The sequence below is a fragment of the Crinia signifera genome, chromosome 5 (assembly GCF_055691185.1).
Source record: "Crinia signifera chromosome 5, ASM5569118v1, whole genome shotgun sequence".
In the NCBI taxonomy this organism is placed as follows: Eukaryota; Metazoa; Chordata; class Amphibia; order Anura; family Myobatrachidae; genus Crinia; species Crinia signifera.
In genome coordinates, this window is record NC_139221.1 from 323,299,977 (window position 1) to 323,314,418 (window position 14,442).

At 42.6% G+C, this 14,442-nt stretch overlaps 1 protein-coding gene across 1 annotated transcript in view; it reads left to right on the plus strand.

The window, feature by feature from the left end:
• Positions 1 to 14,201, plus strand: part of AGO2 (argonaute RISC catalytic component 2) — a 47,651-nt gene extending 33,450 nt beyond the window's left edge. Inside the window, 3 exon segments of the mRNA XM_083145256.1 lie at positions 1,105 to 1,304; positions 1,410 to 1,421; positions 4,582 to 14,201. Coding sequence (XP_083001382.1) covers positions 1,105 to 1,304; positions 1,410 to 1,421; positions 4,582 to 4,678 — 309 coding nt within the window. The 3' untranslated portion in view covers positions 4,679 to 14,201.
• Positions 14,202 to 14,442: the final 241 nt, after the last annotated feature.

Here is a 14,442-nt window from a genome sequence, read left to right on the forward strand (position 1 = left end):
TTCTGCTAGTGGATTCTATTGTTCTGTGGCTGCAGCGCAACACTTTGCAATAGGATGTTCCAGAAATAAGACCAGAAACACCGTTACAGGGACACAGAAAGTCCAGACTTCTGCTAAAATGTTGGGGATGATGGCGTCTATCCCTGAGACAGTGCAGGTTGCATTTGAGTAGTTTCACACTCAATCGATTTAGTAAATGGTTGAAGGTGGCCATCGCCTTAACAGCAAATTTGCTATTTTGAATAATGGTTACAGCAGATGCCAGCATGCCACTAGGGACTGTCACTCTTCAGTGCTACGTTCAGGACCTTCAGACTCTGGTGCCTGACAGGTTCTAGAACAGAGAACATTGCCGAAAGATTCCGACTGCTGACCTCCTCCTGTGAAGGAAGGATACAGATGTTAATTGGGATGATGCCACTATGGTGGCAATGGTTATGGAGGCACCAAGAGTCCTGTGTAAGGTACAGAGCTGAGCAGACTTCCCAGGGGCAGATGTATGAAGTGATCAAGTGGAAGGTGATAAGGCAGCAGCCAATCACCTTCTAAGTTTTTCAAACCTGTGGCCAGATGCACTAAGCTTCAAAAGTGATTAAGTGGAGAGTGATAAACAACCAACCAATCAGCTCCTGCCTGACCTTTTTGAAACCCAGCCTGTGACATGTCAGGTAGGAGCTGATTGGTTGGTTTTTTAATCACTCTCCACTTTATCACTTTTAAAGCTTAGAGCGTCTGGCCCCCAGTTTGTAACTTGACAGAAGGTGATTAGCTTCTGCCTTTCACGTCTCCAGGCTTCATACGCATGCACCTCACACTGTTCCTTCTGAGGTAATGGTCGCCTGGTAGTCTGAGGACATCTGTATGGATGATCTTAGGCATATCTCCCAACATGACCCTCTCCAAGAAGGACACAATGCTCTGCTCCTGCACTTTCCACTTAAGTAATGATTATGCTCACCTGTGGGTATACTGATTATGCCCTCCCCACCCGTGACTGAATATTGATCATAGAATCATTGCCATAGTGTGTGTGTGTGTGTGCGTGTGTAAGTAGATTGATGAACTGTTGCGGTTAGTGTACCCATACGTGTTTCTGCATTACAGGGAACGAGCAGACCCTCGCACTATCACGTTCTCTGGGATGATAACCGCTTCTCCTCGGATGAGCTGCAGATTCTCACTTACCAGCTCTGTCACACTTATGTCCGTTGCACTCGCTCAGTGTCTATCCCCGCACCCGCGTACTATGCACATTTAGTGGCATTCAGAGCCCGATATCACCTTGTGGACAAAGAACACGACAGGTACGTTGACGGCTCGCGCTACAAAGTTTCTGCATCCAGAGTAATGGTTCTTATGGTTTTATGCAAAATGTAGATAATATCCAGAGCCTCTGTATATTACTACAGTGCATCCGGACAGTATTCACCGCGCTTCAGTTTTTCCACATTTTTCTTACGTTCCAGCCTTATTCCAAGTTGGAATAACATTTTATTAAACTCACAATACCCTATAATGAGTGTAAACATTTTTGGCAAATATTTTGCAAAATTATTAAAAATTTAAATTGCGTGTGTTCCACATTCTCACACGTGTGCTCATAATTGAGCTCAGGTTCCTCCTGTTTCCACTGATCTTCCTTGAGATGTTCCTACAGCTTAATTGGAGTCCACCTGTGGGAAATTCGGTTGATTGGACAGGATTTGGAAAGACACACACCTGTCTATATAAGGTCCCACACTTGACAGTGCACAAACCAAGCATGGGGTCAAAGGAATTGTCTGTAGACCTCAGAGACAGAATTGTCTTTAGGCACAAACCTGGGGAAGGGTACAGAAAATATCTGCCGCTTTGGTCACAATGAGCACAGTGACCGCCATCATCTGTAAATGGGAAAGGTTCAGAACCACCAGGACTCTTCCTAGAACTGGCCGGCTGTCTAAACCGAATTATGGAGAAGGGCCATAGTCTGAGAAGTGTCCAAGAACCCGATGGTCACTCTGTCAGAGCTACAGCCTTCCTCTGTGGAGAGAGAATAACTTTCCAGAAGGACCACCACCTCTGCAGCAATTCACCAATCAGGCCTGTATGGTAGAGTGGACAGACGGAAACCACCCCTTAGAAAAACATGGCAGCCCACCTGGAGTTTGCCAAAATGCACCTGAATGACTCCTAGACCATTTAGAACAAAAATTCTCCGGTCTGAGACAATGATTGGATACTTTGGCGCGATGCCAGGCATCATGTTTGAAGAAAACAAGGTGCAGTGAAGCAGAGTGGTGGCAGCGTCCTGGTGTGTGATGTTTCTCAGCGGCAGGAACTGGGAGACTAGTCAGGAGAGAGGGAAAGATGAATGTGAGGTCAACGGTTCATCTTTCAGAAGGACATCGACCCCAAGCACACAGCCAAAATATCACAGGAGTAGCTTCAGCACAACTCTGTGACTGTCCGAGTGGCCCAGACTAGAATCCTATTGAACATCTCTGGCGAGATCTGAAAATGGCCGTGCGTGTGGTTTTGAGGGGGGGAAATATTAATGTATTCTATTTTGGAATAAGGCTTTAACATAACAATGAAGTGAAGCGCTGTGAGTAATTTCTGGATGCACTGTACAATCTAGAGACCATCGGAAGACCTTTCCTTGTTTAACTTGCGGATTCTATTATGTGCGCTCGCAGCGTAACATAGACGCTTGGTTAATGATTTGAACTGCAAAGTATTTAGTTTTACACAGATAAAGTTGTGCAGAAGCCTAACAGAACTTGGCGTGACAAAAAGACGCAGCCAATCTGTTGCACCCCAGTGGGCTATGCATGACGGCACCACAAATCTGTTGCTTCCAGTTTTAGCAACACCAGACGTATGAAGATTTCAACAAAGGCGTGGCTCGACCAATGTCCTTTGAGTTATGGGGACCTCCTGATTCGGTGGTCTGTCTGATCATGCGTCATACTCTCTGGGGGGTCAGATTGGATCTCTCTAAGGGCAGTAGGCTCCCAAATCAGGAAAGTGGAGGAAAAAAATACTGCAGGAGGTCACTGATAAATTTATTCCCAGGGTAAATAAAAGAACAGATGTCCAAAGGAAATGATGTAGTTTAACAGCAAATTCCAATTTGAAATGGCTTAATAGACGGAAAAGAGAAAGCGGAATTATTCAATGAATTTTTTTGCTTCGTTATTTATAAGGGAAGAATCTTCAGAAGATCTCCCACAGATTTAATGCTCGGCTCTTGATTGCTCCCAGACTGTATGTATGAGTGAGGAAATAGTCAAAAATAGATTACAGAACCTAAATCGTAACAAATCTCCTAATCCGCAATACACACTACTAGGATACTAAAATAATTGAGTTCTGTCATAGCACTGGCTAGCTTTTGACACTGACATACATTCCAGCTGGGGTAATTGCCAAAGTGGAGTCCCACAAGGTTCAATATTGGGACCCACCTTGTTTCGTTAATTATAAATTCATTAATAATATAGGTAGTGACATAGTGAGTAAAATTGCAATATTTGCCGATGATCCAAAACTGAGAAAGGAAATTAACTCAGTGACTTAAACTGGATAAGTGGAAAATGCAGTTTAACGTTGATAAATGTCAAGTAATTCTTTATGGGAACAAAAATGAACAAGCTACTTAAAGGTTAAATGGAGTTATTATAGAACATTCTGCTGTAGAGATGAACTTGGGGGTCATCCTAGATGAAAAATTGGGTAATAGTGCACACTGCTCAAGTGCAGCAGCAAAAGCAAACCGGACACTGGCATGCATTAAAAGGGGTATGGATTCAAGAGATGTCAATGTGATAGTGCCTCTTTACAAGGCATTGGTGAGACCACACTTGGAATACTTTGTTCAGTTCTGGGCACCGCACCTTAAAAGGGACATAAATGAATTGGAACAGGTACAGAGAAGGGCGACTAAGCTAGTAAAAGGGTCTCCAATCACTAGAATACAGATATGTTAACCAGGCTGAATGTTTTCACTGGAGAACCGGAGACTGAGAGGTGATATGATTAATATGTTCAAATACAGGATTGGGAATCATATGGAACTGGGAGATGATTGGTCAGTAACAGGCCTATACTTAGGACACGCGGGCATGTACTGAGGCTCGAGGTTAATAAATTCCGTACTGAATTAAGAAGAGGATTCTTCACCATTAGAGCAGTAACATTCTGGAACTCATTGCCGGTGGGGTGGTTACAGCAACTACTGTTTATGTATTTAAATCAAAACTGGATACATATTTGGCCACTAAGGGAATCCTATAGATATGGACTAACTACTTTTGTAGTTGCTGTTACTATTGGGTAATGACATGGTGTTACAAACCAGGTCCAAGCTTTGGAATGTATGTGAAAAGCTGGCAAACTTCAGACAATGGTATTGTGGGAGATTTACCGTCCATTTGCAGCTTTAGACCTCTGTACTTGGCGTTTTGATTTGGACTGTAATGTACTGTTTATGTGGGTGGGGATTTATTTTCCATGTGTGTGTTTTTTTTTTTTTTTTTCCCCGTTTAATCTACACAAATTAACTTTTGTTTTTGTCTTTCTTTTCCAGTGCGGAAGTAGCCACACGTCTGGTCAGAGTAATGGGAGAGACCACCAAGCACTTGCTAAGGCTGTCCAGGTTCACCAGGACACACTACGTACCATGTACTTTGCTTAATTGGTGCTGGTAATACGATGTTACATAGGCACTAGCGAAGGATTCACGCCAGGCCAGCTGCACTTACTTTTATTGTAGTTCCAGCTACAAAGTGCGATCCCACCGTACCCCCCGAATACGTTCATCGTCCCTCGCTATTCAACAAGCCTCTTCCGTCCAGGCCCCCCCCCCCCCCCCATACTATTTTCTCTGCAACTATCATTGCATCTTGTGAGGTTTGTGACACATGGAAGCGTTTACAAAATTAACCCTTTTAATACAATTTGAACACTTTCTCTCAGGGCTTTCAAGAAATGCGATGATAAATATATATACTTTTTATGTTATTTTTAATTAATGTTTTTTTGGTAAGGAAATTCCGAGTTGAAATGTCGAATATAATGTGATGGCCTGGAAAAAAAAAGAGGAAGAAAATACCTTTTTATCTTGAGATGTTAAAGCCTTAAATATTAAGTTAATTTATGAAGAAAACTTTTCCTCCCCTACCCCCCCACCCACTTTTTTATTTTTTTTTTTTATTTTTATGGAAATTTGTGTCAAATATTTTAGTACATAAAGTTATGTAAGTAGGCGAAATCACCAGTAACTATGGAGGTCAGATAAGACTACATCATGGATAACCTAGTATTTGTTATATATAGATATTTTTTTTTCCTGTGTGCCATTTGAAAACTTCTCTGAAACCTTTTTTTTTTTAAGTTTATTGCATTTGTCTGGCTGGACTCGGACTTTTCCAAAGTTGCTTACCAATACGGGTCTGTGGCAATGAGGACCGTACAATCATGTTAAGCTAATGTACAAAAGAATTCTATTTTAGCAGTATTAATGTGAGATGATGTGCTATTTATTTTATTTACACAGAGCATCCTGTTTCTATTCATATCTGTTCTGCACTGACATTACGGGGCCTCAGTGCTGTACAGGACCCACGGGCAGTTGATTGGATTAGAAAAACCTCATTTCGTTTAACTGCTACACTGCCGGTTGGCTTTGCTAAGCAACACAGCGAGCTCTGGTTTCAAACTTGCTGCACTGCAAGGAGCAGGCGACCAGGGGCTTTAGAGTTGGTGGAAATTCTTAGCTTTTCTTCATGGTAAAATGCCGGGCGTGCTAACGTGTCAGGTGGACATGGCTGCCGCACCCTTTGTCAGCAGCAGAATCTATAGGGGGAATGCTGCTGTACATTGATCAAGAGCTAACACTCCTAAAACTCACGTCTGATGACAGATTCTCATTGGGCAAGATCTCTGAAGGTTTGCCCATGGCGCCATGTGTGCAGGGAATCCTCGTTCTATCTTACTGCAAAGACATATGCAACCTGTTGTTTTTTTTTTTTTTTTTTTATTCTGTATATTTTCCTTTTTACGATGTAAGGAATTATGCAATTGTGTAATGAGATAGATGGAATGACCCGTGAATATGTCACTTTTTTAAGCAATATTTTGAAGCCTTTGGAGATGCGGTGTGACGGGATGAGCTGGCGGCCTGTTTGTACTGTACATCCTGCTTTTTTTCATTGTTTGAGCCTTAACTCTCATCTCACCCAGTGGGAGACGGCTGATTTCTCTCCTTCTGATTAAGTCATTACACAGGACTGAAGGATCTGCTGCTTTGTACAGAGGCCTCTGTGCCTGCCATCTGCCTGGCCGCTGATCGTGGCCAATTTGATTGTTACCGTACTGTGTGTTTTTTTTTTTTTACAATTTTTAATTTTATGTAGAATACATATAAACAAAAACCTTTCTTTTCCCTGCCCACTGGCCTATGTGGGTTTTGTTTTATAATTTACATTGCCACCGGCCTTTAATCTATTTAAGGCTACAAAAACTCCACTAACATCTGATTCTGTTTGTTTGGGTTAGTACTTGCATATGTTTTTAATGAATCGGCAAATTCCTTTGTCCGATATGATGCCTACTCCTGTCTTTGGGTTATGAGCTTGCCGCCATTTTCTGTTTTTAATTTAGGCATTAGTTTAATGTTTTCAGTTGACATTGAAAACTATCATAAAAGTGTATTGACGGACACAATGGCGCTAAATGTTCAGTGTGTGAGTGCGCCGGCGGTACAGGTTTCATTTTGAAATCAGATTCTTTATTTTTTAAAGTGGAAGTCACATGGTTTTGTAAGAGATTTACGCTTTAAAAACAAAACCGCGTTCACACGGAGAAGGGTAAACTCCGGGGAACTCTGACACAATTACATATGACCCTTAGTTTGCAACTCCTCCTACAACATCCTTTTATTTTTAAGCCGTACTACTGGGATATTGTTGGGGACACTCAACATAGCAAAACTGTATCTCTCTTCTCATCCTTTCAGATTTACAATAACAGATCTATACACTGGTGTGTTGGTTGTGTGATTTTTTTTTTTTTTTTTAAGACCAATTAAAAAGAATTTTTAGCACTACACTGTCCACGATGGATGTATAGTCAGCGTTCCACGATCGTTTCCATTTTTAAACAATAAATAAATCCCAAAAATGTCCATACTGTGAATGGAAGGGCTGTTAAGCCGTGCGATTTTTCTCTGTACTTAGTACAAACTTGAATTGCCCTTAAGGCAATAAGGGTAATGAGAGGTCTTGCTGGACGCCTGGGACGAGTCTCTAGCAGCGAGCCATATACTGTTACCGACATCTTTAATCTATCCAGGGGAGAGTCACCAATCCGCCTGTAACCTGTGATAGGAGGGTCCTTGACAAACAGCGTGGTGCTTTTTATTTTTTATAGAACGTGAATAAAAATCTATGCATTCATCATGTTAGGGGGGGAAATAACGACGTAGATTCTCATATTCCTAGTGTCAGTAGGCAGATTTGCTTCTGTTGAAAAGTTTGCACACATCATAAATGACAGATATTTATAAATGTATAAATTGTTGCACTAACGCACATCACAGAAAAGTAATAAAACAAACTTTTTTCAATGTTGTAATGTTTATATAATTAAGGGAGCCGTATAATACTTAAAATAAAAAAATAATAATAAAAAAAATTATCCAAATACAATGCTTACCCCCCCCCCCCCCCTATTTATTTACACCCAAAGACCTCAACTTTAAAGTCTGTAATCGAAATAAAAAACAACTTTTTTAAATATCATTTTTTTCCTCTTCTGTCCTGTTCCGTGTGTGTGGCAGTCTGTGCACGTTCCCTGCGATAGTCAGTGCTTTTATTTGCTATTTCATCAGATTTTCCGCCTTATAAACCCAATTCTTCTATATTCAGCATTTTACTGTTATACCGTCCCCTAACTGTGTCCAGTTATACCTCCATCTGGCCTAAGTGTTTCTCTGTGTTAGATAATTGGTGATCTGAATGATATTGGAGTCCCAAGTGGCTTACTTCATATGTTTCTGTTTATGCTGTCCTTTTGCAGTGACCCAACCTCAGTATATCCTGATACTGTCTTGTGCTTTTTAGCGTTGCCCCCACCAGCATTTTTAGCCTGTGATTTCTGTATGTGACGGGGATTTAGGCCCTTGGGGTGGGACAGACTGCTTGAGATGCAGATAATTCCACGATGTTGGCCCCTGCTGTAGCTCTGCGTAACACTGTGTATAAATTTGTGTAGTAGAGTCAAAGGGCAATGTTACAGCCGCCTTGTGTATACCAGAAGCCTTTGTGAGCCTTTGTAGGATGCTTGATCTGTGCATCAGTGTTGGTGTCACTGGATATACACTGCCTTCTACATAGGATTCAGATTGGTTGACACCATATGATTCACCCTTTGAGTGCCGATATCGGTGAGAGATGTGCGCAATATCGGCTAAAAAAAAAAAAGCCAGCGGCGTTCACATTTGTTCTATAAATTCAAATGAGAAAAATGATGTGTAAAATGACTGTTTCCTATATAAGGTAACAGTTGTTGGGGTTTTTTTGGCAAATTTTCAACCAATTTTGACAAATTCACTCGGCACTCAAAGGGTTACCATTGGCAAGGTCAACCTAGGCAAATTGGAGATATGGCATTGGTCAACATGGGTTTTTGGAGTGTGCTCTGAACTGTTTTGTACTTTCTCATCCTCTTCGAGTCCGGAGCACTCTGCCCGAAGCATGGCATGCCACTTCCGTTCACTAACTTTGGGTCCATGTTATCAAATATACAAATTGACCCCCAAAAAAATGAACACCCCATGTCGACCTATTCATTTTCCTTTTCAAACATTTTTAAGTATATTGATGGTTTTTGGGATTGACCTATTCATTGTCCACCTAATAGACTGTACCCATTACATATAATGCAGCTTCTAGACGCACCGCTTGAAGGCCTGCGCATGTTGTCACCGTGGCACTGCAGCCAGATTCAGCTGAAAATCTGTGCTTGGGACTGGACACAAGTCGGAGAGTGTTAGTGATGTCATAGGGCAAATATTGCAGGGATTACACCCCCCCCCCCCCCCCCCCCTGCTGTACTAGTCTTGGGCAGCGCAGTAACTGGGTAAGGACTGCCAGAGAATGTGCTGGGCAGCACTCACTTATACGCTGGAAAAAGAACGATGCCACCTACCCACTAGATCATTTATATCGTTAGATGTAAGGACTCTGCTGGTTTGGGGCAAACTTCTCGTATCTCTGACTCATTGCTGTGATGCCACCGCTGCGTCTTAGTGCCGGAATTAGAGCCATCGGGTTACATTACGGGCATGATGACTTGTGGCAGTTTCTGCTATCTTACCCAGCTTCTTAGACCCACAGCCATTCACTGCCTGTGCTGTACAGCACTTGTACCATGTAATTAGATGGGGCGTTGTGTGACGAGAACAGATGTAGATAAGCTTCCCAATGCATCTTCCTTGAGATCTTCCTCATCCTCCTCCTCCAGGGAAGACTGCCACATACAGCCGTAATTCCTAAGCACAGCATTCTATTAACTTACCCCCAGTGCATACAGTGTTACTGTACTGTAATAGTACAACAATTTGAATGCACTCTCTAATCTGCATATCCCGTTTTCTGCTAGAACCGGCTTTAGGGGAACGGTCACATCTGCAGGTATATTAGAAGCCTGTTTCCATGGCCCAGCTAGAGTGTGATATGGTGGATGATCATTTATAACTTACAGGTGGCTTCTGGAGCAGTTGCCTATGGTCACAGATGTGTCTATATTGGCCTATGATGGCAATGTGGGCATATCTGTGACTCGGCATAAAGTTGGTAGGTTATCCAGAGAATTGCAAAAGGCAAACCCGCACACAGCCCACGTGGAGGAATCCACCCATCACGGTGTAGTGAACGTAGGGTAGGTTGTGATGCTATCGGGGATTAAACTCTGTAGAGTAGGATTTGTTGGTACTCACAGTATGGGGCATTGTGTTCTATCAAGTAGTGGAAGTTCGGTACTTGTGTACTTTCATGGCTCCCATCGCATGCCAAATGTAGTGGCATGCGATGGGATGTACCACCCCCACTATCAACGCGAAGCGTGGCGAGCGGCGGCGGTACGCGTCCTACGACCTTTTCATACCCCCACTATCCACGTCGGCGTGGAGTTGAGAATAGAAAGTGTACCGAGCCCGAAGCGGGTTCGCGTTGATAGTGGGGGTGGTACAGCCTGAAAAATGACATTTGGGGGCCATTGAACATGTTTGATACTAATTTCAATGCATTTGGATGCATTTCTGTTAAAAATCGCATGCGATTTTTTACTATACGATGGACATCGTGGGAGCCGTGATTGTACACAAGTACCGGAAGTTCTTCCGCAGTGTCTGGCGGATTTCCTCTTATGCGTAATTTGTGTCAGGACTATTTGTTGGTATATTATAGATAACATTCTTTGTAGGATTTGGCTGTAAGGCTAATAATATATATATTTTAATTTTATTGCCGCCTCATTCTTGTAAATTCTGGAATGTTATGAATGTAATGGCACATCTCTATTGCCGCTACAGCATCTTGTTATGCATACCTATCACTGCACATGCGGGCAGCTGCCAGGCAGGCTTGGTGAGGCACCACAGTTACCCTGCCTGGTCCATGCGAGCTTTTGACAATGGGCAGGATGGAAGGCCCGCCTCCAGTGACGTGGTCATCCGCATTACCTTGAATGTGTGTCTGGCTCATAAAATGGCTGCTGCCACAGTACAGGTAACTGGTACTATTTTTAAGGTTACTCTGTTAACCTATAGATGTCAATGGCTACCTCCTAACGTATATGTGAGATCTCTTCAGATTCAGCCAAACTTTTATTTTGTAATGTGGCCAAACCTGTTGCCTGAATGCATATTATGGACATACGTTTTCCAAGTAATGCCAACTCTTCTTAACCAGGCTGACGTTTGTTGTGGTGTACATCGGCCTCTAGCCTGTTTGCTTTCCATTACCTGTCACTACTTATGGGCACACCCCGGCGATATTTATATTTAAGGTTGTGACGTTATTATGGGTGCTAATCTTTTATATTGTGTGTGTTGTCAGAGACCTTGGCGTGCTGTGAGTGAAGCTGTGACTCCGCATGCCGTGATGGGTGCTGTGGTGGTCTGTGTAAGGTTCTACTGCCTACCAGTGACCCGCTGCCTGCCAGCAATAGATCTGGTTTCTGTACACGTCTGTTGTACGTTCTGCAATTAGCATAAATCTGAATAGTATGGAGGCTCCTTTATCATTTTGATACTTCTAGAATATATAATGTGATGGACTTCAGAGTGTGGTCTCTGGTGCAGATCATGATGAGGGATATCTTCCCCCATTGGAATGAGCTTTCCCAATGCCACATGGATACATCCATGGTTTTACTTGTACACAAAACCTCTCACTTTTCTAAACAAGTGTCCGCAGACTGGGGGTGGGGGGGGGAGCTGAGAGTCTGACTTTATACATCGGGATAGCTTTGGTAATCGACGTACAGTCTTGATATATTTTGGTTGTTTATACGGTAATATGTTGCTTTGTAACTGGTGTATACTGGTTGGGGTAGATTTTGCTGTCCCACAACCCTGTGAGTTACTGGTGCGCGATTGTGTCCTGGTTACTTGTCGGGGGATGGTTCCCCTCTCGGCTGTGACAGACTGAAATGCATTAAGGCTGCCGCCGTGTTTACCACAGAGCACCGGCAAACTGGAGGAGAGAGGGAGCAGTGATGGGCATTGCAGATCCCTATGGCAAGTGTTCCGCCTTCACAAACAATCCTTTTTTAGTTCTTTAAATATAAAAATGCACGCACTATACAGTGTTCATTCTAGAACTCCTGCATCTTTAAAAACCTGTGCAGTTCCTTTCCTCCATGGGGTCTTGCACAGATTGGTCTGTATCTCTACAGACCAGACTTCTAGAAGCACACCGGTAGGAAAGGCATGGGGTTTTAGAATGAACATTAGTATATGTGTAGTACAGAAGAATGTCCCGCACCATCGATTTATTATGCAGTAATGGTTTCACCTGTTATTTCCCATAGATACGGTTTGTTCCCAGATGTGTAAGAGGAGCGCAGTCTAACACATGTCCTTGTCATCTGGGCTGTTAGGGACCAACGTCCTCTAGCAAGCTGCACTTTCCTTAGTGCTATCTGAAATCCATTAATATAGTCTTCCAGGAATATCTCTGGTTACGACATCTCACTAATCTAGAAATACTTCTCCAAAGCCAAAGAAGTCTTCCGTAGGGTCCGTCTTACCATTAATAACCAGATATTGCAGTATAGTGAGGTGTAAGAGGCATTATTCTGACGTCCTGTATGTGGAGGGGGCTCTGTGTTGTGACGGTGCCATAACCGGATGTATTTATGTACACGTTCTACCCCTGCCTGCTGCGTAATACCCTCCTGCCCCACAGTTCTAGACTACCTCAGCTGCCCCCCTGTAGTGGGGCGGCGCAGGAAGGAATGCCAGTATATTGTAACCCCATTGGCAGCAGCAAATGCATGTAGTGTCATGTGACAGCAGTGTGGCTCTACCGCCGCCGTCGGGCCTGCTCTGTGACCAAATGGCGGACTAGAACAGTAATGCCACTCGCTTCTGTGGTAACCTCCTAAACTTTTCCATGTAGGTATTTTCTACCAAGCTCTGTAGCTGGCTGATTATTTTCTATGTAGCCTATCAGATAGTGCCCCCTCTCCTATTGTGCCTTCTGTCAGACCTTATTGTATGTTCTACATGGCTGAAAATTCTCCTCACTCACGTCACAGAACACTCCTTTTACAGATGCTGGAAATCAGACCTACAGTCCGCTGTCTGACCGGTGGATTTCTAGTCGTACCTAAAAACTATATACATTACTTTTTAGTTCACCACGGGCAAGTACAACGCAATTCAAGTCTTCCTTAGACTTTTACTTGAAACCATGTTTGTAGCTTGTCCGGAGGCTTTACACTGCTAAAACATTAGCAGAGTCTCGCGCGTAGCAGGAAAAAGGCTGACATTCCTTCTAACATTACACGGACAGGCTGAAGGCGTTCGGAAGAGTCTTACAGTGGAACTTTGGTGATGGCTCGCGGTGCGTTCCTAAAGGGCGCCGTTTGCCCGGCGTGAGCTATAATCCTACAAGACATTAATCATGTGTTATATGCTGCATATCTGATCTGCATCACTGCACTTTTTTTCATTGAATGCCATGTACTCGGATGATCACAGCTTGTGTGTATGTGGGATTTTTTTTTTTTTTAAATATATATATATATATATAACTTAGAACAATCTTACTTTTGGGCAAAAAACAAAAATGGAAATGTAGGTACCTCAAAATAAATCCTGAAAATGCTGCATAGTACCCTTGTATCAGTTTTTTCCTTGTAAAAGTTTGCAATCTCTTTTTTATAAACTGTTTTTACTGTTTTAGTTTCTATATCTAAATACGTAGTATATATATATTTAGCTGTGCTCATTAGTCCACCTATATTCCTATCGCACTGCCTTTTGAGCTGTACAATTTATTTTTTTTGTTTTAATATATATATTTATTTTTACGTCTGTCATGGATTCTGCAGATGTTGCAGCTGAATGTAGAATCTGACAGGATGCTGTATTGGGGAATGGACAATATATTCTCCTCCTCCAAGTACGGTGTGTTGGGGGGGGGGTGTTAAATGCTTTCTACCTACTTGTGACACTGTATATGAATTGGCAACAGACTAAATTTCCTGCAAGCTGGACAGACCTTCATAGTCTGCAAGCTCAGATTAGGGGGGAGTTTATATTGTCTTGCTGTGTGTTCATGAATTCAGTTTAACCGATTTGCAACAGCCCCCTCCCCCCAGCGGCAAATAAGGGGCCGCTTGTATCTGAATGCTTGGTAGGTGACCTAGTTTGCACTATTTTATTTTGCAATAAAGACGTTTCACTGACAGCCCTCGGTTTTCTTATTTCTTGTCTCTAAATACTAAAAGCTTTAGATTCAGTGTGGTTTAACTTCTCCTCTAAATGCTGTAAACTCCTGACAGACTGATTAACTTCTCCTCTAAATGCTGTAAACTCCTGACAGACTGATGTGAATGAAAATCTATCAAGTTTTTGTAAGATGTCACTTTTTTTGTCTCTTCCCCCCTAATAGTACATTGTTAAATAATAAAAATTCTTTAAGATGTTCTGGTGTGATCATTTAAGTAACTGGTCTTGAATGAAATTTTTTTTTACAGGAGTTTGAAATTTACAAAGGTCATGCGGCTAATACTTGTCCATCATTGGAGGATGGGGGCAAGTTTAGTGACCTTATATCCCCCAGGGTTGAGGTGGGGTTAGTGCTGTTAAGGGATAGGCCTTTCTGTACCACCTGCACACATTGGGACACACTTGTGTTTTATGGCAGAGGGGCTGGCCAAGATATT